Below are 22,665 nucleotides of genomic sequence, written 5' to 3'. Positions count from 1 at the left end.
CCCTGCCTCTAAAGACATTTTGATCGTCCTCCCCGGTTCCCCCCACCCGGACTCCTCGACCATCACTCCGCCTGCCTCCTGTTCCTCCAAAACCACTACCACCACCACCACCACCACCTCCTCCTCCTCCTCCTCCTCATCAGTAACATGTCGGGACAGTCTTTGACGGACCGGATCGCCGCCGCGCAGCACAGCATGACCGGTTCAGCCATCAGCAAAGCCGTCTGCAAGGCCACGACGCATGAAGTCAGCGGACCCAAGAAGAAGCACCTTGACTGTAGGTTAAGCATGCCATCACTGCTTACTGTATAGATATATAGCCTGCATGCATCAAGCTATACCAGCATCTTTTCCTCACAAAGGATAGCTTGTATAAACAGCATCTGTTATGCTCCCCCCCCTCTCTCTCTCTCTCATCCGGCCCGGTTGTGTTTGCAGCCTCTTTAATTAGACACCACATTCCCTTAGATTAAAAAATGGGGATTTTTACGCAGCAAAATCACGCGCTACAATGTGTCTGGCTTTCAGTGTAGTCAGTTCATTTGGATATAAGGCGAGGGGGCAATCAGCCTGTGCATGATTGATAGTCAAGGGAAATAGGCCACTCTGGTATGGGCTAATCATATTGCAACCAGCCGCTGTACAGTGTAGGCCTATCCATTATTAACGGCACTATCAGCGACAGGACCTCATCCTCTCTCTGGAGACACTTCAGGACAAAATGTGCGTTATTTTGTGCAGCATCAGCCAACATTTTCCCTTCGATTTCTATAATGTCACATTCAAGTTCACTGTCATGTCCTCTGGTGCATTACTGTCATTAATGGATGTGTTGCCGCTGTCAGTCCTGAGGTGCTGGAGGAGCGTGGAGAGTCCGTGTGTGGACTGTATAGCTCTGCTGGTGGGTGTTACAATGAGGCGGATTCTTTATCTCCACATTGTGCTAATTAGCTGTGTGTGTGCAAACTGCAGCAATTATGTACACATGGGAGAAGGAGGATTCCTCACAGTGATTGTTAGGTTAGGTGGCTTTTCTGCCTCACTATAATTACTTGACATGATCGATGGAGAGCACGGGTAATCAATGGGGCTGCCAGTCAGAGTCACAGGCAGTCAGTCAGGACAGCTAGAACAGATAGACAGACAGACAGACACAGACGGGTGAATAGCAAGATGGCAAATCAAGAGGAAATCAGTTCTAGAGAAACAACAAGGCAGGTAGCCAAACCAGCCTGAGAGTCAGTCATCCAGCTACACACCCAGCCAGTCAGCCGGCAGGTTTGGCACTGGAATAGTCAGTCATGTCCACAGCAGAGGTGACACTGGGAATTCTGGGCTCCCTCACAAGATGTGCCACCGGGTGCCTCAACACAATACGTCTAAATCAGGGATGTATCACTCTGCCCTACAAAAAAAGGCCATTAAAGCGGGGGGGAAAAAAGGTTCAGAAATGCACTTACGATGAAAAAGCCCTTTTGTGAGTCTCGAATCGCAACACAGAGTAATTACTTCTGCTCTGATTTCATACAAATGTTATCTTGATTATGACTACCACTAAAAGCTAATTATCTAGGTTTTTAAATGTTACTGCTGTAGCCATTTGTGAGGGATCTAATCGTGGCTGGTACAGACGAGGATTTCTAAAAGGTACATTAGCCGTCACTGACTGTGATTTTTAATTTCTATAGAAAATCATGCCAATTGATGACTCCAAATAAAGTAATATCATAAGTGCAGAAGAAAATAACCAGTTAAAGGGCATCAGGTGATTGGCACCATTATTGGTTTATCATAGTGCTTTTCGTCAAAGCCAGAGTTTTATAAGAACACAGTACCCATGCAGTTATTAAATGGTAGAAGGTCGTCCACCTTCAGCACCAGCAATGAGTCGTAGTCTCTCAGAAACCAGTAAATGTCACGTAACTGAAGGGTGGGAACAGATATTCTTAAAATAGAACAGGAGCATTTACATGACAAATTTTCATTTGTCAAAAGGATTGTGAGGTTTATACCGCAGCGCTCAAGGACAACAAAGTTTCTCTCATAATAGGTCAGTTCATTCCGGTGGAGGTGGTTACATGAGGCGTTTCCGGCTCTTATTCTGATCATTAGTGGAATAAAAAGCTCCTGCCTTAGCAGAAACTGAAGGCCTGGCTCAATTCACCCACCTGGAAGCCTGAATTGATTTTTTTTTAGGCTGAATGAATGTTTTGTACTTGAGCCATTCAGATGCAGCTGTTCTAATAGACACAGCTAGCTTTCACAATTAAACACTTTCTATTTCCTGCTAGAGGGGCCTCTCCTCTCCATGCAGGAAATGTTATAACATATGACTCTCTGGCATTATTTTCAGTGCAGACGCTGCATTTTTTAAGGTAGTGAGTTTGTGATCAGGAGGTCAGTGGACCTACAGTAATCCCTCAACTGACTGAGAGGACCGCGGTGGGGAAGTGAATAAAGAATGCAAAGAAAAGGCAATGAACTCAACTGCTCTAATGGAGCCTCTGATGAGCCAGCTGTACAGGACTGTGGGTCAATCAGGTCTGAAAGTTTAAGTGTGTGTTTGTGACCCTCGTCTCTTTGTGCAACTCACCAGACCACCGGTGGAGTCTTGTCTTTTCAACTTGCATGGTTAAACAGGGTCATAACAACAGTAAAACACTTGATCTTGAGCAAAATCAATGTGGGTAACAGAAAAAAGGCTTAAAGGAACAACATATATTGAAACAGAGGTTGCTGGCAAATATTTCAAATCATTTCTAGCTAGCTTTACTTTTACATGAGAACAAAAGCCCCTTGCCATTGATTCTGAATCGGTTTACCTAATCTGAGAGGTCTGATAAATACAAACGACGTTTCAATTACCTTTAAAATATACTCAACTGGTTATCAATTCCCCCTTGCAAAGCACAGTGAAAAGAATAGATAAATTGTTCTGCCATTTCTCCAAATGCAACGCTTGATAAATCAAACACATTGCTGACCATTGAAGCTCTTCAGAGTGTCTCACCGGCCTTTCTTTTTTGATATAGTGTCATGACCTTGACAGACTGGTCGGTGGCATATACGGCCAATGTTGATTATTTACTACCTCACAGCAATGATGAGCTTGACGGACGGAGTAATGGGATTTCACTTTCACAAGTCAGTATTCTGCATGGCTGAGATAGTAAAGAGCGCCGATAGAAAGCAGATTCATCACATATAGAATAGCAATCAGGCCAAAGATGACCTTCTACCCTGAAAGCAACCCAGCCGTGTTATTCAGCATATGAGTCATTTGGTTGTGTGTCATGGTTTTAATAGTGATGTATCGTAGATGTTTGCAGAGGCAACAAAATGTTCGGAGAATAATCAAAGGCCTTGTGCACCTTGGTGGCAACATTTTTGGCCTTCCAGCCAGATTAAGTGACATAGAAGACGTTGAAATAATGAGAGAAGAAGAAAAATAGACGCTGTGGCTTTGACTCAAAGGAATGAATGGATACCTCCACACAATAACTCCCACATCTATGTGTCAGTATAATGACCCCATCTTTCACTCCAAATTCAAATCGCCAAGGTCTTTAAAACATCTTTAATACATTTTTTATTACATCTAAAATCCCTCCACTTAGACATACTTTAACACACTGGTTTTACATTTTATCCTAACTAGCATTATAAATGCCGTGAATTTAGCTTGATGATACCATGTTGTCATCTTGTTCTTTTTATTAATGTTTGCACGACGTTATCCTGAATCTTATTTCTAATTGTGTTATTGATGTACATTATATCCTATGGACTGCAGTTTATCAATAATCCCAGTTGGCAGTCGATATTTCATCACATACCTCTGGCAATCTGTCACACGTCTATGATTAAATCCTAGCTGATGGAATGCATGGAGGTGGACCCAGCATTTGACTGAAAGACTGAATGGCTAAGATGTAATTGTATTTAAATAGAGACAATAGTGCTTTGCTATAACTATGTGAGAAGTTAAATAATATATTTAAAACACACTATGATAGCAGCTCTGTTAGGCTGTCATTAGCCACAGTGGTCCTATGTGCTAAATGCTAACATCACGGTCAAGGTAGCTGGCCAACAGTGTCCAAAAAAGACTTACGGCTGCAGCGTTTTTTTCACTCTTAACTTTATTTCTTGCATCTAATTGAACAAACTGTCACACCAAAAAGATTACTTGCCACATAAATACATTCCAAATGCACAATCAAAAAAAAAAGGTAGACATTTTAACAGTCCAGTATGTCATTTTTCCTCACAAGCATACATCAATATCTCCAACGCAAAAATCATTACTACATTTTGTTGAAGATTTAAATTTAAACATCAGCTGACATGTAAAGCTAGGAAGTTTGTACAGCTTGTTAGTTCTTAATTAGCTCATGCATTCAACTATTCTCCATAAAACAACAACAGACAGCACAATTTCACTTTATACTTTTCTACAGATAAATTATAACCGAGTACTGAATTGCATGCAGTTTAGCCACCATGCTGCTAAAATAGACAAGGATTTGTTAAACTACGCTAAAAGAGACACTATTATTTAGTAGGTATAATGTTAACCATGCTCAACGTTTTAGTTTAGCATGTTAGCATGCTAGTATTTGCTAAACAAATGATAATGGCACAATATGAAAAGTTAATTAATTGTAAGAGAAATGTGAATTTCCAAATTTCATGGTGACACATCCAATAGCTGTTGAGATATTTCAGTCTGGACCAAAGTGGTGGACCGACAATGCCATTTATACAACGATGCCGCTAAAGGGGCTAAAAAGTTTGAAGCAAGTCCACCTTACTTGGGTGTTTGTTCACTTGTGACAGGAAACATTAATTAGCTGTAATCAATATGGTCCCATTAATTATTGAGCCAGGAAGGAAATTCACAAACAAACCATTAACGAGTAAAGCATGACTGAACGCTACCATTACCATATACCGTTTTGTTATTAATGCCCTAATATTGAATTAGAGAAAAAAATAAATCTGTATAATTTCTAGAGATGATCCACGGGTACAGTGGTAAAGTCAGATTCATAGCGGTCTGGTATAAATGATAAATCTTTTTTATGTTAGCATTGCTGTATATGGATATTTATTAAAAATGTGTTTGAGAATCATTTGATGATGTTTAAATATTTTTTTCTACATGTTTTACTATCTTCTTCCAGATATTGGAAGTACACACACACACTAAATTTGTCCCTCATGCAGGGAAAGTAAATGTTAGTGGGCGTTAATGCAGCAGAGTGAGAGCCAGTCAAAGCAGGCAGAGTTGGACGAGTCCATGAAGACTATAATCAATATTGTAGGAGTTATTATGTTGTTGTATTGTTGCCCCTGATGTTTTCACACTACTAAATAACATAAGAAGTAAAGATGAACAGGATTGAAGCATTAGCTGCGGTGAACTGCCGGTGCTACGGCTGCCTTTGACATGCATCAATCACTTAACCGTGGAATCAACTGGGACTCTTTGCTGTCCAGCGTCTCAGTGGGCGCAGACAACATCACAGAGCTTTCAAATAGAACCTGATAACGTCTGATCCTGTGGAAGAAACAGACCAAGGATTTGCCTCAGAAACCAAACCTTTGTTTTCGCACAGTAACTCAGCATGCAAATTTCTCTCTCCGCCTCGCTTTGAATACAAGTTCACTTCCTCTCACTCCCCCAGTGGTTTGACTAACCGAATCTGCCTTTTTAAATATATTTTTTTATTTCTCATTATATGTGGATGTGCTGTTCTTTTACATGTTGTGCTCTGCTGTCAAATTCAAGTATAATTGCTTCTCATCTTTAATTTTTCCATCTCATCTGGTCATATTTGTGATTTGTTCTTTTTGGTATTTCATCACTTTGTTCCTTAACAAAATGAGGCATTGATTTTACCTTAAGGTTAGTATGACATCCTGTTCCTGGCTGGGTTTTGAATAATCTGCTCAAACGCAAGTTTTAACAGTACTGCAGAGAAGTATGTGTTCATCTAAACAGGGTTTTTCAGCGCAGAATAGTGAGATAAATGTAATTGGTTAACCTAGAAAAGATCTTTAACGTCACTGAACGGATTGTATGAAGCAGCTATACAAGTGCACAATACAGTCCATTTACTATACAGTCCAAAGGTTTTAAGTGTGAAACACATAAGATCACAGAAAAAATAATCTTTGTAATTGAAGATTTTAACCTTTTGTTTTCAGTAATCCAACTGAATCACAGCTAAATAAGCTTTGCAGTATATGCAGTATAGAGGGCACATAAGCATGTTTCTGCTATTAAGAGGCTTGGTTCTTTAACTGGGGAGTCAGTAAATCTTTGAGATTAAACAGAGGCCGAACATACTTCACATTTTGATCTTTTGCCAGAGAAATCCTTGAAGAATTTAGGGCATCGTTCCACCAATCTGACCTCGTATGTTTAGTGCTCACTGCTGAATTTGGAATGACTCATGTTTTTGGGATACATTATTGTATACATTAAATTGAAAACTTCTCTCTTTTTCCTTTTAAAATTGATCCTGTTCCTGAGTTAACTTGGCAGTTCTTCATTAAAAATACACTCTCATTCTGCCATTTTGTCAGACGTGTTCCACATTTGCTTTGAACAGATGACAATATACACTCTGAATGAGAGTCTCATTCGGTTAACGTTGGAGTCAACTTAGTCTTTTTAAAGCCAATGTCGAAGTGCCTTAAACTTTTTTAGAGAATCTACTTCTCACTTGATGTATTACCTCAGTAAACATGAGTTTATGGTCTCAATCACTATTTTTTTTCATTACAGTATGATGTTAATTTAGTAAATTATTGTTCGATTTAGAGTAAAATAAACAATAAAGCAGGGTATGCTTTAGGGCGGGCCATCTTACCACGGCCTTGTCCGGTCTGGGAGCTGTCAGTGTTTTTGTCTTACAACCCTCTTTTAACCCTTTCACAGTGTGTTTTCTGCTCCTGAAAGTTATTTGTAACGTTTTAGTTGCCTAAAATTTTCTTACTCATTGTTAGTTGTTCTTAGCTCAACCCTTAGCTCTTGGTTGCAAAAAACAAAATGGCGAAGGCTCAAAAATCAAGATGCCGGCGGCCGAAATGCCAAACATATGGTTATATTCAATTACTGTTATGAAAGATGCTTTGGAGGAAAACTCTGATTCATCATATTAATTTGACAGTATTTTTTCAAAGTATTCATCCATTGTTGATGTTGAATTGACCTTGCTACTTAACTTTCCACTTTCTTAGTTGATATTTTATTGGCATTTTGCTGGATAATAGGTAGCACTGTTGAATAGAAACCACTAAATGGATTTTGTGCAACAGTAGGTCCTGATTCATCTGTCTATTCAGTCTCTATCATTAAATAATAATTTATTTATTGATTTGGGAGCTGATATTGAGTGAGTCAAAATTAATGCACTAGTCGATAAGACTGCCTTCATCACGGAGGTCTATTCATTCCATCGATTCTCAATAACTCAACCTGTAAGCTCTAAGGTTATAAATGATGATATTGGCATGAGGCTGGTGCTTTTATTCACAGTGATTTACAGTAAGTGAAAATGCAGGGTTCTAGTTGAAGGACACCTGAATGTTTATAGCAGTCAGACCTGCAACTTAACAGATGATTTCTAACCTTTGGCCAAGTGCCTGTTTCTATAATCTTTGTTTATCATAAACCAGTATAATTATTGGTTTATTCTTTTACAGCTTTCTCTGTATGTCCAGAATAATTTATGTTATTTGTTTTGTGTCCTCCAGACCTGATCCACTGCACCAATGAGCTGAACGTCAGCATCCCCCACCTGGCAGACACACTGCTGGAGCGCACAGCCAGCAACAGCTGGATAGTGGTTTTCAAAGCGCTCATCACCACACACCACCACCTCATGATGTACGGCAACGAGGTGAGCTGAGCAAACAGGAAAATTCTCAGGATGACCGGAAAGTAGTTTGTCATCTCGACATAACAAGCTTGTTTTAGTGCGATCAAGGATGTTATTATTTGGCCTAAACAGGAAAAAGCTCTAAAAATGTTCTCATAGCAGTCATTTAAAAAATATATATGTTTTCATGAATATTGCTCTCATAATCCTGGGTGTTTTGAGCTTGTTTTATTTCACAAATACAATCGCAAAACACAACCAATCAAAAGTAATTTAGAAAATCTATTAATTGTTAGGAACACAGATTTATTGGTAGTGTAATGTTAGTTGCATGCAACACAAGATGATAAGCTATGAATGAAGAATTAGAAAAGGTGCACACGGGAGTCAATGAAAGGATGAAACAAAGACATTTCCTGTGCAATCCAATGCTCTCTGAGCCTCCGCCTCCATACACACAAACATGAGAAAGAGACACTGATTGCCAATCGGCTAGCTCGAGTCATTGATCTGTCCAGAGACTGACATTTTGCTCACAAGGTTGTAGCAATTTCTCTCCAACTCTTGCAGCGAGTTTCTCTGAAGTGCTATCTTCCACATGTGCAACAAGGACTGATGATGTACACCGCTGACATTTCAGCGGCCAGTGTGACAAATCACATCGCTCCGCTAGCTCACACTACAGGAGCGACATCCAAAACATCAAACATGTTAAACGATGATCATCTCCGACTAGAGAGAGGGATTACAGCGGGTACACCGACCCTCTCAAAGTTTTCAAACTGCAAACCTTCTGCAGCACAAATAGTGATATGATGTTCTGAGTTTTACCTGCCCAGAATAACTGTGAGGGTTAAAGCCCCATGAATTGGCACCTTTACTTACTGAATGTGATGCATTTATTGTCAAAACAGGACGCTGGAATGGGATCATTGTTAAATTTTACAACGAACTCTAAAACCAAGGGCAGCTACAGTTTTGGAGGAAGTCAAAGTGTCCAATTCATGACTTTAAGTCAACAAACTCTCTGTGAAATGCTTGTAAAGCTGCAACTCCTGTCCACAAACAAACCTTTCACTTTGGGTGACATAGACACTGTTATTGGGTTTGAGTTGACATGACTGGATGTTGTCAGGGAACAGCATCAGATAACTCTAACTATTTCCTCTCTTTTTTTCCCCCATCAGAGATTGATGCAGTACCTTGCCTCCAGAAACACGCTCTTCAACCTCAACAACTTTCTAGATAAGGCTGCACTACAAGGTGATTTAATGCTATTTGGCTGTTTGTAAACTCAGCAGTGCTGCACGTCTCACATAATGACTTTATGTCGGACTCTCCCCGGCTCTGTAACACTATCAATAAGCCCATTTCAGAGCTGATTTCAAAGGGAAGCTACAGTCCAGGATTGAAACGCTACAGACAAAATTGCCTTTTGTTGGATACAAGAGGCTGCTGAAGGTTACTGAGAATGGAAAAACATGACTTTGTAATTAAATATACTAAAAAACCTGAAGGTAAAATGGTGCAAATGCCAGTTTGGAGAAAAGCAGATTGTTCATGGAGAAGTTAGTCCACTTCATATGAGGGTGATTATAGCTTCTTAACTTGGTTTGAAAATAGGCCAAGGTGATACGCTTCTAACTGCAGTGTCCCCTCTTTTCCCCCGCAGGGTATAACATGTCAACTTTCATCAGACGCTACAGCCGCTACCTGAATGAAAAAGCTATGTCTTACAGACTAGCAGCAGTGGACTTCACCAAGATGAAGAGAGGGTAACAGACTCAACACACACATCATGTACTGTATATGGAGAGGCATTACGGGGTTTTTCGACCGAAAAGGATGTGATTATTATTTTTCACTTTTCAGCAGATGGTGGTCGCACCAGATGTTTTTTTATTTTAATGCGTTATTTCAGATGTCACATGTGATTCAACAATCCAAATCCGTTTTCTTTATAGTTGATCTAGATAGCCCTGAAAAGCAATGACTGAGTTGTCTTACTGTACAGTTTGTGGGTTTGTAAGAACTACAGATACCCAATTGTATGTGCAGAAGCACTGAAAAAGTGTCTGTTCTAGATGTGTCCCCTTTAAAGTGTGTTTCTTGATGCTAGTCCACACTAAGAGCACTATCTGAGGGACTTCCTTACACACTTACACACCTTGGTCTATAGGCCTTAAACATCCTGTGTGTGTGTGTGTGTGTGTTGCATGCGTGTTTGTGTGCATGTCTTCTTTTTCTGCTACCAGAGCTGACGGTGTGATGCGCACCATGAACACAGAGAAGCTGATTAAGACTCTGCCAATCATTCAAAACCAGCTGGACGCACTGCTGGATTTCCAGGTAAAACATCTGACTCAGAGACTCAACACTTATACGTAAAATACTGTTATATCTTGATCCAATCCCATTCATCTTCTCTTTCTTTCTGTCTTTCCTCCAGCCTAACTCCAACGAGCTAACCAATGGAGTGATCAACACAGCGTTCATGTTGCTGTTTAAAGACTCCATACGGTTGTTTGCTGCTTACAACGAAGGGGTCATCAACATGCTGGGTAAACCACACATACAATACAGCACATACAATAGTATTTATGCAGTAATCTGCTTCTGATGTTGAAATCACAAGACTGTAGTCCGACTTACTGGATGTAGACAGCTGGTATGAGCCTGCCATTAGCCACCTATTTCAGCCGGCATTCTGCTCTCCTTCCACAGGACACAGAGCTGCATACGGTCCTTAGCGCGCCTCAACACTATTGTGATTGGTTTAAAGAAATGCAAACAAGCCGGATCATTTTTTTCCCATGTACCAGAATGATAATGTGTGGAGCCAGACCTTTTTCTAGCGCTGACACAGCCCTGTTTGGAGATAGGTCTGGCTATGCAAGACTAACAAGACTGTGACTCCACTCTATACTTCTTTAAAAAAAGGGGAAATCAATTGTTCCTCCGACTGTATCTAAAAGTCCAATTAAACATCACCTTCCTTTTTTCCATTAATTTCCAGAATTTACTGACTTGATCTAAGGTGCTTCAACTATGGTTAAATAGTAAATAGGACTCTATAGGGGTTATATTTTAGCCTGCATCTGCCCCAGATTTGTGGGATTCTCAGGACAAAATCAGTATCAGGTTGACTTTGAAGAAGTTTTATTATTGTACACACTTTCTGACATCATCATGTAGCACCTCAGTGGGCTCAAAAAGGTATTTACTGATGGCGAAAATGTACTTTTCCCTGACTTTATGCTGATTCTGGTTTTCTAATACACAGAGAAATACTTTGACATGAAGAAGAACCAGTGCAAAGAAGCTTTGGAGATCTACAAGACTTTCCTCAACAGGATGACCAAACTGTCTGAGTTTCTCAAAGTGGCAGAGGTAACGTTCGTTTGTCCTGCTGCTCCTCCACGGAGGAAGCACAGAGTTGTACGCCAACGGAGAGGGCGAGAAAATATCCGTCTGGGGCGAATCTCGACGGCCTCCCATCTTCATGGTCAATTAGAATTTTATCCCGTTTCCCAGAAGAATTTCACCTGCAGAGAAAATCCACTTAAACCTTTTGAGATTCGCTCCAGACTTCTGTTACCCTTTGGATCTGATTTACGGTCAATATTTTTCTTACTTAAAACTGACCGTAGATCAGTGTCCAGAGGGCTCTTCTTAATCTTCCCAAGTCTTTTTTTGCCTCTAGATTTTCCTCCTGTTTCTGTCCTTCTCTTGCCCTGACCAGGGGAGGGGTTGACTCCATGACAAGTGATTAATGGCTGAGTCTTAGCAGTCCTATCAGAGAGCCACTCATGTAGAGCTTCCAGTTGAGGGACCCCTCGCGTGCTGCCTGTTCACATGCCTGCACTGCATGCCCAAGCAAGCTCTTTTTCTATCACTATCTCTGTCCTCTTCCTCTTTATTTTCTTCCTCCCTTTTCTTAAAAACAACAACTTAAAAATGGCTGTGATCCAGTGAACAGTTGCAGTTCTTGCTAGTGAATATAAACAGTTTTATCCTGCATAGTTTTATCCCGTGCGCCATCTTCAAAAGGCTTTCTCTCTGCTTGGTTTCGTTCCTATTTGGAAGGTTTGGGGTGCAGCCGCTCGATCCAAAGAAAAAACAACAACAACAGACTAACGTTGACTTTAAGGACCCATTCATTTTATCTGTCTAACAAAATGTGTGTTTGTCTGTTTTGTGTGTCATCTGTGCCCCCCCTTTCTCTTTCTGTTCAAAGTCAACATTAGTTGAGTGTCTTCCTTTTGGATGTTTCTTACCTCGCAGTCACGTGACCTGTTGTCTGCCCTCTCTGCCCTGCCTGTTCGATCAGTCGGTGTGCTTAGCATTCATTTCAAACCAGTCTCCAGATCTCAGCGTGTGTGTGTGTGTATTTATACGTGTGTGTGTGTACATAAACTGTGTATTTATAGGTGTTTGTATGCGTGTGCATGCGCCCTCCTCCTTTGTTGTCTTTTATTTGTTTTCCTTTCCAGCCACTGCATGAAGTAATGAATGCTTGAGTTTGATTCTTCTTTCTTCCTCCTCCTCTTCCTCTTCCTCCTTCACACGCCTCTTCCCTTTTTTCTTTTTTTTTTTTAACTCTGTTGGATTTTTTTGGTTTATTCCTTGTTTTATTATTACATTTGGTTTATTTTTTATTTTGCCTCCCTCCTCCCTCCCCTACCCCTCCCTCCTTTTTTGTGACACAGCGAGTTGGGATAGATCAGGGCGACAGCCCCGATCTCACACAGGTCAGTCTACATCTCATCTCAATCAGTCAATCAGCCAATCAGTCAACCAGTATTTAAATCCGTCTAGTCAATCCCATAATGCTTCATTCTAAACGCTCCCGTTCCCTACTCACCCTACAGACCTGCCCACACTACAGCTGCCATGTCCTCCTCTCTTCTTCACTCTCCTTAACTTCTTCGCCTTTTCTCCTTTTTCTCTAGAATAGAGAGGAAACAATAAATGAAGACCTGTATATAGCCTTGAAGCACATTTATTTTTTCACAATTCTTAAGCATTAGCGCAGGAATTGAATTTTTTCACTATCTCAATCATTCCAAATAAATTTTACTCTTGGGTAAGATTTTGAAAGCAGCTGTATGCAGCTGAATATCAAAAGTTTGTAGCCTCTTTTTTTTTTTGCATATTTCAATTTTAGACATCCGTGACCGGGGCTTATTATTTCCTCAGCAGTATTTCTGGAATTTTCCCAGTGTAAATATCAAGGCTTGTCTCTTCATTCAAAGGCTTATCATATAAATAAGTCAGCACAGCTTTATGAAATAGGTTTTTGCCCACATAAGCAGTGTTCAAATCATTTCCCTGAAGAGATTATGTCCCTTTGCATTAGCTGTGGGGAGAGCAGCGAATGGTTTTTATTAAATAGGTCTCTGCAAATATGACTTGGATAGGTGTACATAATGCCATCATAAGCACTGCATATCATGCTAAAGGCCCCAAATGCAAAGTATCCTTTTCAGTGGAACCATAATTGGATGTTTACAATGTGAGAAATCAGGTAACAAACTGAAAAGGGACCACTTTTTTTTTTAATGAATGCCATGTTTGTAGTGCTTAAGAAGACCTTATATGCCCTTATTCAACAACATAGTGACCCATGCCTTTACTGAGCTCTAGATATGTGTCTGTTTTACTTTTAAACCTTCAGCATATTCTAGATTTCTCTGAAGAAGGATATCCAGAATTTCGCATTTTACTCTCTTTCCCCCTTAAAATAAGTATATGAGAAATCTTTTCTTTGCTTGTTGTGTTTGCGTTGTGATCTCTGGTGCTGAAATGTAAGGCTCTAGATGAAAAACATGGTATCACATAGTGGTTTAAATGAACCCATCCATCCTTTTTGTTTTATAAAGAGTGCTGGCCAGCTGCTCGATGTGTATACCTGTTTTTTCACCAGATGTTTACATTTCACTGAGTTAACTATCTTGGTTTCCAGTGGGATACAATTTGTGTACTTAGCTTTAGCTTCTGTATAATTTCCAAACTAAATAAATGAATACAACGTTAATTTGACTTTTAACCTAACGTGGAATCCACCAGTTAACTCTTATTTTTTGGACTGTGATTTTCTTTACCCGTGTGCGTGTGTTAGTGTGTGTGTTTATGATAGCGTATGTGCACTGCTGGCCTCTGCATGGGCTCGTTAGACGGTTCAGAGACGTGTTTGTTGTGTTTCTACTCTGGAGCCCTGCAGAAACAATGCTCTTCTGCTCCGTCCTGACCTGTCAGTCCTGCTGTGGAATCGCTTGCATGATCCAAGGCTAATGTTTGCATGCCGGTAAACCAAACCTGATGAAACCAAATGCAAATTAAAAAAAAATAGAACCAATAGCTGTTGTAGAGTAGAAAATGAGTCTGAGGGTCTTAATTTTGCTGCCGCTTTGTGCGCGTATGTGGGTGAGTGGGATGAAATGAGGAGGTGAGGAGATGGAAGTGAGAGAAAGAAGTCTGTCCCATTTTGTCCACTTGGCTGCGGTTCTAATGATATCCCATCAACTCCCCCCCAGGCTCCCAGCTCTCTCTTGGAGGCTTTGGAGCAGCATCTAGCCTCTCTGGAGGGCAGGAAGCTCAAGGACCTCTCCGCAGCAAGCAGGTGCGATCAGACCACAAACAAGCTATTTAGATCTGCTGCACCATACACCTAATACTACTGCTATTCCTACTGCAATTACTCTTATTACTACAACAATTACTACTGCCGTCAGTGGGCTACTACTGTAAAACTATTAGTACTACTTTTATTACAAAACAAACAATGAACAAGACTAGGTGGCCACACCCATGTTATGAGTTCTGTGATGGTGTATGTACCACAGTGGTGCTTGAGCTAAATGGTAATTCAGTGTTTTTACAAGCTCACAGTGAAAATACAGGTCGATGTTTTGCAGGTAAAGTTTACCATTTCACTGCAGTGTGTTGGCTTGCTAAAATAAACGCTAAACACAAAGTCCAGCTGAGGCTGATAGTAATGTCATTAATTAGTTTTACAGGGATTTCGTGAACTGAAACATTGGACAAATTCAAATTTTGACTTGTTGTTGGCACGAGATGAAAACTCACTAAATCTTACTCAAATTTTTATTATACAGAACTAAAGTAAAGTACAATTTTTAAGAGAAAAAAATAGGTCAGTTAACATGTGCTCAGAGTAAACTATAGCTGCCTTAAACAATGTCAGGACATGATATACTACTGTTAAATTAAGTAACACATTTACTGCTAAATAAGGCTACAAAATAATTAAATGTTGCATTAAATGTCAATATAGACTAGATCTTGTCTGGTGGAACAACAGTAGCACAAGAGCTCATAATCAACAGTAATTGTAAGTTCTTCAGATGGCACTTCAAGCAGCCTGCACATACAACTGATAATCAATTGTAAAAATGACAACAGCCTAATGAACTAGACAGGATGACAAAAGTCAGGCAAGTAAACATACTTTACCGACAATACATCAGAAGGCTATGGACACCACGGAGGGTGCAAGGCGATTCATTTATTAGACACTTCTTATGGAATTAGAAAAAACACCACTCAGGCAACACACACACACACACACACACACACACACACACACACACACACACACACACACACACACACACACACACACACACACACACACACACACACACACACACACACACACACACACACACACAAAATCCAATCTGGAGGATCACCGCAGGCATTTCATAATTTAGGGCTTGGTTAGCCACGCCCAGCATTCACCTGTTAATGATGCAGAAACGTGGGTGTGTTTGATTTGCTCCACTTAGCGTGCTCGCCTGGGTCATTAAATCAGGGGCTCTCAACCTTTTTTGAGGCCTACTTCTAATTGTTAAAAAAAATACGAGGATCACCTTCTCAAAGAAATGAGAAAAAAACATTAAGTGACAAAGAAAAAGGAGAAAAAATAAACTGGGCTGTAAATATATGGCAGCTTCAATGACCATAATAAATATTCTGCTCACCCATCACTGCTTCCCATTATGAATCCAAATTGAATGTATTAAGGGTCATATTTCTTCTGAGCTTTTTATGGCACAGGGTTGTCTGTCACATCACTTTTTCGTTTCAAAAGCTGATCCATTTTGTGTCAATGCATGAGAGGTAACATTAACTAACTAACAATGGAGACAGATTTGTCTCTATTTGATGATGTGTCGTGGTTGTCGTGGTGATATTCAACAGTAACTGGTCATTGAATCCGTGCTTTGTTTGAATCACTGTTTTTGAAATGTGGATTCTTGAGCACATTCAGTATAGAAATAACTAGCTTTGTAAAATAGCAAAAAATCTATATTTAATAATTGAATCTAAATATTTGGCAGTACCTCTGCTCTGAGGCTCACCAGTTGGCCCCGGCCCGGTGGTTTAAAATAGCTGCATTGAATCACTGCTTTTTTCATCCTTTTGCCACCTACCCGAGGTAGCCTAGCATAATGCTAACCATGATGCATAATGATGTCAACCTTAATTTATTCCATTGTTTGCATTAATGTCCCGTTCCCTATGAATCCCAATGATTTGGTCATACCTTTCATCTAGTGTATCATCTATCATCTAGTCATAGTGTAAATGTATCCAATACTTTCATATTGCTAATCGTTAGGCTTTTCTTAACAATTTGCTTTGCAAAAATATGCCTGTGTCTCACCTTTAGATCCAACACCTTGTCCAGTGCAGTGTCCTCTCTCTCCAGCAGTGGGATCTCTCTCAGCCGCATGGATGACAAGACAGAAGACAACAGACTGCAGCAACACAAGGCGAGACACTTGCAAAACTCTTACATACAGATAGAGACCGGTTTAGACAGCTAATGCTACATACCAACAATACTGTACTCACTGAAACCACAATGTGATCATTGTGAGTTCACATGCCTTTTCACAAATGAACAGTTTTTGCTTTTATGTGAGAAAAGCACAATGAAACCATTTTAAATTGTGCACGTCAAGTCTTTTTTGTCCTCCACACTGTTGTTGAAGTTGAATGGACAGGTGCATTAGTCCTGCAGTACAGTGAAATACATTTTCTGTGTTTGGCTGCCGGCCCAAAGCGTAGAGCTCCACAGAGAATGACAATGAAGTCACAATCTCAAGACCCTCTGCAGTGGATTTCTCATTCAAATAAAGAGGCACCAGGGAATAGATTTATTTATAATGGCTACATCTTTTTTTGTCCTTTTTCCAGAGGAGTTAAACACAATTTCTGTGTGCTGCAGGGCTATTCACAAACCATGGAGATATCATATTATACTAATGATGCTTCCAATTGCAGGAGGACAGTCATAAGGTGACCGATATTCAGACACCCAACGTGTCACCCAGCACCCAGTCAGTGGGCAGTGCCAACAGCAGCGGAGGGGCCACGGATCTCTTCTCCAATTCACCAATCGTATCAGTCAGCAACCAGTAAGTCTTACATCTGCAGTGTAAAAATGCTACAAACGGAAAGTCATCTGTAGGTTGCAGATGACTTTCTACAATGTCTGGTTTTCATTGTAGATCTGATTTTTTTTTAATTATCTTTTCTGGTTACACAAAAATAAAATGAAAAACAAAACTGTGCTCTCTTCCCCATTTTCCTTCCTGCAGTGTGCCAAACCTGACCAGTGAGCTGTTCACCCTGCAGCCTAACTTCACCCCCATCCAGACCACACACACTGTGCCCAACAACAACAACGCCTGGGGAGGTAGGACTGCATACACACACATATAATCATGCAAACACACAAGGAATCATGCAAATAAACACACATTGCTCAGAGCACGATATGCTGTGACAGAGATGCCTGGTCGCGTCATGCTCTTGACTCATTTCCCCTCTTTTCTCCTTTCATGTTACCATGGTAACCTTTGGCTGTCAGGCGACCTGCTAAAGCCAGCCCCACACGCTCAAATTCACAACCCTGGAGTCCAGTTGCACTCTGGGAAAATGCTGCCAAATGATTTGGATTCTTCATTAGCCAACCTCGTTGGCAGTGAGTATGCCGAATCTCTCGAAGAATGTGGTCACCGCTTCCATTTTTTATTTGTTATTCTTCTCTGGATCTGTTGCTTCCTTTCAGCTGATATGTTTCTGTTTTCTTTCTCTCTCAGATCTGCAGTTTGGGGGGACGCAAGCTAAAAAGTAAGTGGGTTTTCCTGACATCTCAGACTTCGCCACAAGCAAATGATTCAGCTGTCCATCCAACTTTATCACTGTTCAAACTCTTTTATGATTCATTATTTTTCTTTTGGATTTTGCATAGACTGTGCACCTAAAAATGTTGTGTGTGTTTGTGCATCAGGCCGGAGCTCCAGTGGAGTCAGCTGGTGGAGAAGAAGCCAACAGGAGGAGGTGGCTGGCAGTCAAAGACCATGTGTACCAGCACCAACTGGACTCACACTACCCATCCCATGGCACCTGCACCCATGCCCGTCCCTCAGATGGTAAATTAAAAGCTACATTTGCGCAGTTGTCAAGTTCTGGACATCTTCTATTTATTTTGTGTGGCATCGCAGATTGATTCACAACTCACTCATTCTCCTGTTAGTTATGAGCAGGACAATTTACACTATTATCATTGGGTGCACTCCACTTGAAAGCTGTGAAAGATTAAATTAAAGACTAAAAGATATTCAGTTCATGATGATGTTAAATAGAGAAAAGCTGAAATCAGGGAATATTTGGCAGTTTTTGCTTGAAAAATTACTTGAACAGCTAATTGATTATCAAAATAGTGGCCAATAAATTTTTTGCTTCTTTTGTCATGATTTTAAAGTAAAGAAAAATATCAGCCGACTCTTTAGTGAAATGTACTATGAGGAGAAAAAATCCCCTCCTTCTGTAATGAATTTCATAACATAATACTGTAAACTACAAACATCAGCGACTTTTTTGGGGAGTAACAAAATAACTATTGAAAATTAAAAATGAAATCAAACTGACAATAAAGTATCTATAATATCTAGGGTCAAGTCTGTAAATGTGGACTTTTTGTCAGGGTAGCACTACAGCACTGCTCTAGCGAAAGGTTAAGAAGTATGGTATTGTGCATTCATTTGGTGCCATCCATCATTCTGTCAGAGAAGTCAGTTTCTCCTAATGGTCTGATATCTCATTCTGAAATGAATCTCATTAAATGTACCTTTTGGCCAAATGTAACTTTCCACTGCACCCAGGGCTTTTTGAAGGACCTCCCAAATGTGTGTCTGTCCTCTGTGCTCCACTCTAATTATCCGCAAGTCTCTTCCATTCAATCAGGTTTCATCTTTTAATTTTCGTCTGATTGACCTCTCAACTCAAACTGCTCATTTATTCTGCAAATGGCTCGGAAAGCCGGTGGCTCGACAGGAATTTAAAGTAGAAGTGTTTTGAACATGAGGAATGGGCAAAGGTCTGTTGTATCCTCTCTGCTCCTTTAGAGAAAAGGCCCTGGCATTGGCTTTCATTGTTGTAACTCTCTTTCTCTGTATCTCTCCACAGAATGGGATGATCTATACTGGCTATGTAAGTACATTTATTCACTTCACCTCACCCTCACTCCTCTTTATGCACTGGATTTAATCCTGATATCCTCCAAAAATCTTTCTGCTTTTTTATTTAAATCTATGCTTGAGACACTTTTATTATAAGGCTTTTTGTAATGTTGATGAAAAATGAATTATCAGAAGATAAGGGAGTTATTTTGCTTATTGTGTTGCCTTGGCATTGTGTTTTATCCCTTGTGGCTGCCAATCCTCTACCTGAATTCTAAGTTGTTTTGTTGCTGAAGATTCTGTTTCTTGCTACACAAAAACAAATGCAAATGTAAAGAGAGTCAAGACATTTCTGTCTTTGTTTGGGGGATTTCATTGACAGGTTAGAAATGAGTCTGACAGTATCAGGATTATATCTGTAATCAACTTTCAGGTCAAGATCAAGATTGTACCTCAGCTATTAAAGTGGTGTATTTTGTAGTTATCTCCTTTTTCCATACAGGCTCCTGCACCAGTGGCTTTTCCTATGACGTCACCCCAAGTGCCTGTGTATGGAATGGTAAAGAACAGCTTTAAACTCAGTCATACATTCATATGCCGCACGCCTGAATCTACTCTAAATCTGAAACGTTTTGTTATCTCCTGTCCACTCCCCCATCTGTGGTCATTCCTTCTCCCTCCTGTCCTCTGACCAGCTCCCTCCTCAGATGAGTCATCAGATGGGGGGCGTTCCCATGATGCCCCCGCAGACTGTCATGTACAACCAGCCTGTCCTGAGACCCACCAACCCCTTTGGACCCATCCCTGGGACACAGGTAACACACTCACAAGCACACACACACATACATACATATATTTGTGCATATGCCACATATTGTAGTTAAGTTAGTAGTCAGACATTTTGAGATATGCAGCCATTTACTCTCTTGGTGAGAGTAAGATAAGAAAATAGTTTTCACTCTCATATATCTGCGGCCAATATACTGTAAGGCTACAGCCATTTAGCTTAGCTTAGCATAAAGACTGGAAGGAGGGGGAAACAGCTACCCTGCCTTTGTCATTATTAGACTTTGCTTTTTGTACTAATAAAACAAACAAGATATAACATATATATATATATATATATATATATATATATATATATATATATATATATATATCAGTTATTGAACTATCTCAGGAAATCACATTCTATCTCTTGTAACCATGTTTAGGAGAAAATTAAGAAGAAAAGTCCAAACCTAAATTTAACTGGACATTTGGGCGTCTCTCATTTTCTGCTCTGGAGTGTGTACCTTAAAGAAAAGTAGTAGCAGTATGGAGCTATTGCCAATTATTTTGGGGGATGTTGAACACTTTTCTGGGAAGTGTAGGAAATAATTACCTTCATGCAAGGCACATTGACAAAAAACAACAAACATCCTAAATTGATATATAACTATAGCAGTGTAACAACAACCAATATTGGATTTTTCTTTAACTGTATGTGCGTCCTGTGTGCAAGTCTTCTGGAATAATTGAGGCACTCATTCATAGCTATTTTTAACGACTGATAAGTAATGTCACGGGGTGCACATTCCCGAGATGCAACATGAAATATGTTAGATAATTGACCAGCAAGTGTGAGGATAGTATTTTACACAGCGAGTAGGTAACCATCAGTTGGTACATCCACAAGATTCTATGGGGAACAAACAAGTATATTCTGCACAATTATTCAACACATAACAGAGGAAAATAATTGCCTACTGAGCACTTACGCCCCATGTAAAGCTGTTTTCCTGGCACTGCGGCAGGTAATATGCCAATGCCGGAACACTAGATGAGGTGTATTGTCAAACTAAATTACTCTCCATTCTCCTCCCGTTTACTGCAGATGCACTTCATGTAGGGATGATGCTGTAACCATGGCAGCAAAGCCAAGAGAGAGAAGGGCGAGAGGAAAGAGATGGAAAGAGAAAAGGAGCCGAAGAAAACAAATCCAGAACCAAATCCAGTGCCGGAGGAAGATAAGAGGAAGACGGAGAAGAAAAGGGGAGGGGAGAGGAAGAAGGAGAGAGAGGACCAGAGGACGGATCAAAGATGAAATGCTGAATCTGTGTCCATGTAGCCTCAACATCTAATCTCCTCTCCTCTCCCCATGTGGCTACTGATCTCTCTGTCTATTAATGGGGTACCAGAGGCTCCGCATCAATCCCACTCATCCTCTGTTTGATTTGCCAATTCAGACGGCGATAATGACCTGTGATGACCGCTCTGTGGAGGTGCAGAGGCTCTACTGCCACTTCCCGACCTCCTCACCCTGATAATTTCCTGTATAAAAACTAACCCCACTTCAAACTCGGAGGACACGCGCCTCTTTCTCTGATTGGATTGTTTCTGGCACTTTACTCAATGTGGACTTTGCCAAGGGTGTATGTCTGTGTAGGTGATTTAAGCGTCTTGTTCAGATTGGTTCCCGGTTGTGTGTCATTCATCACCTGATGTCAGAAGTAATCGATATGAATGTGTGTGTGTGCGTGTGTGTGTGTGCGTGTTTCCTTTTTCTACATTTCAACGTGCTGCATCAACATTACTGTTTGAGTCTTTTTATGAGCTCCGTTTGTTCTTAATTGCCAACTTCACATCGAAAAATCCGGCGTGGAGCGATCATTTTTGCGGGTGCGCTTGTGTGAGTGTGTGGATGGACGTGGCTGTGTAGGGTGTGTACTGTACTGTATGCGTTTCTCTTTTGGTACCTGATGTCATTACTGTGCTGCCAGGTACCAATGTGTTACTGCACTGGAACTAACTGATGAAAGCACTGAGCCAGACCCCGGGCATCGCATTTGGATGTAAACAAACCTCTTACACTAACTTTGCTACTTGAGGTCGTGCTGTACACACTGTGTATTTTGTTCTTCTCTCCCCCCTCCTGTACAGCTGTGCAATATCATGCAATCCCGTTACTGTCTTTTCAACCCATCTGTAGGCTGTTTAGAAAACTGTTCCCTGCTGTAGTGTTGTTGTGTGTCCCACATCAGGTTTTCTGTACAGAATGCTGTTTTACTTTGTTTTCTAACCTGTTCTGTTATACACTTACTGCTCTAAAAGTAGTGAAAAATGCACTGAGAGCCAGACAGAGAATTGACTGGAGGTTAGGAAGGCGTTGATTCTCAGTCTTGCCAATCAAAAAATGGTCTAGCTCCCAACTGTTTGATTTCCTCCCTGTCCTGCATCGGTCCTGTTAAAAATAATTCTCCCGTGAAGTCCTTCACACTCCAGAAAAACTGGAT

General features: G+C 40.5%; 1 protein-coding gene across 1 annotated transcript; it reads left to right on the top strand.

Annotated features, from left to right (window-relative positions):
- The first annotated feature begins 147 nt into the window (after nt 1-147).
- Nucleotides 148-21,696, top strand: LOC129113914 (phosphatidylinositol-binding clathrin assembly protein-like). Its single transcript, XM_054626398.1, has 19 exons — nt 148-277; nt 7,768-7,913; nt 9,080-9,155; nt 9,565-9,667; nt 10,148-10,241; nt 10,342-10,453; nt 11,176-11,282; nt 12,602-12,643; nt 14,429-14,514; nt 16,591-16,693; nt 17,208-17,341; nt 17,525-17,622; nt 17,797-17,910; nt 18,029-18,059; nt 18,220-18,361; nt 19,398-19,421; nt 19,893-19,949; nt 20,086-20,220; nt 21,619-21,696. The coding sequence occupies exons 1-19, from the start codon at nt 148-150 to the stop codon at nt 21,694-21,696; spliced, it is 1,812 nt and encodes a 603-aa protein (XP_054482373.1).
- Nucleotides 21,697-22,665: the final 969 nt, after the last annotated feature.

The sequence above is a fragment of the Anoplopoma fimbria genome, chromosome 24 (assembly GCF_027596085.1).
Source record: "Anoplopoma fimbria isolate UVic2021 breed Golden Eagle Sablefish chromosome 24, Afim_UVic_2022, whole genome shotgun sequence".
NCBI classification, from domain to species: Eukaryota; Metazoa; Chordata; class Actinopteri; order Perciformes; family Anoplopomatidae; genus Anoplopoma; species Anoplopoma fimbria.
This window is presented reverse-complemented; position numbering and strand designations above follow the sequence as displayed.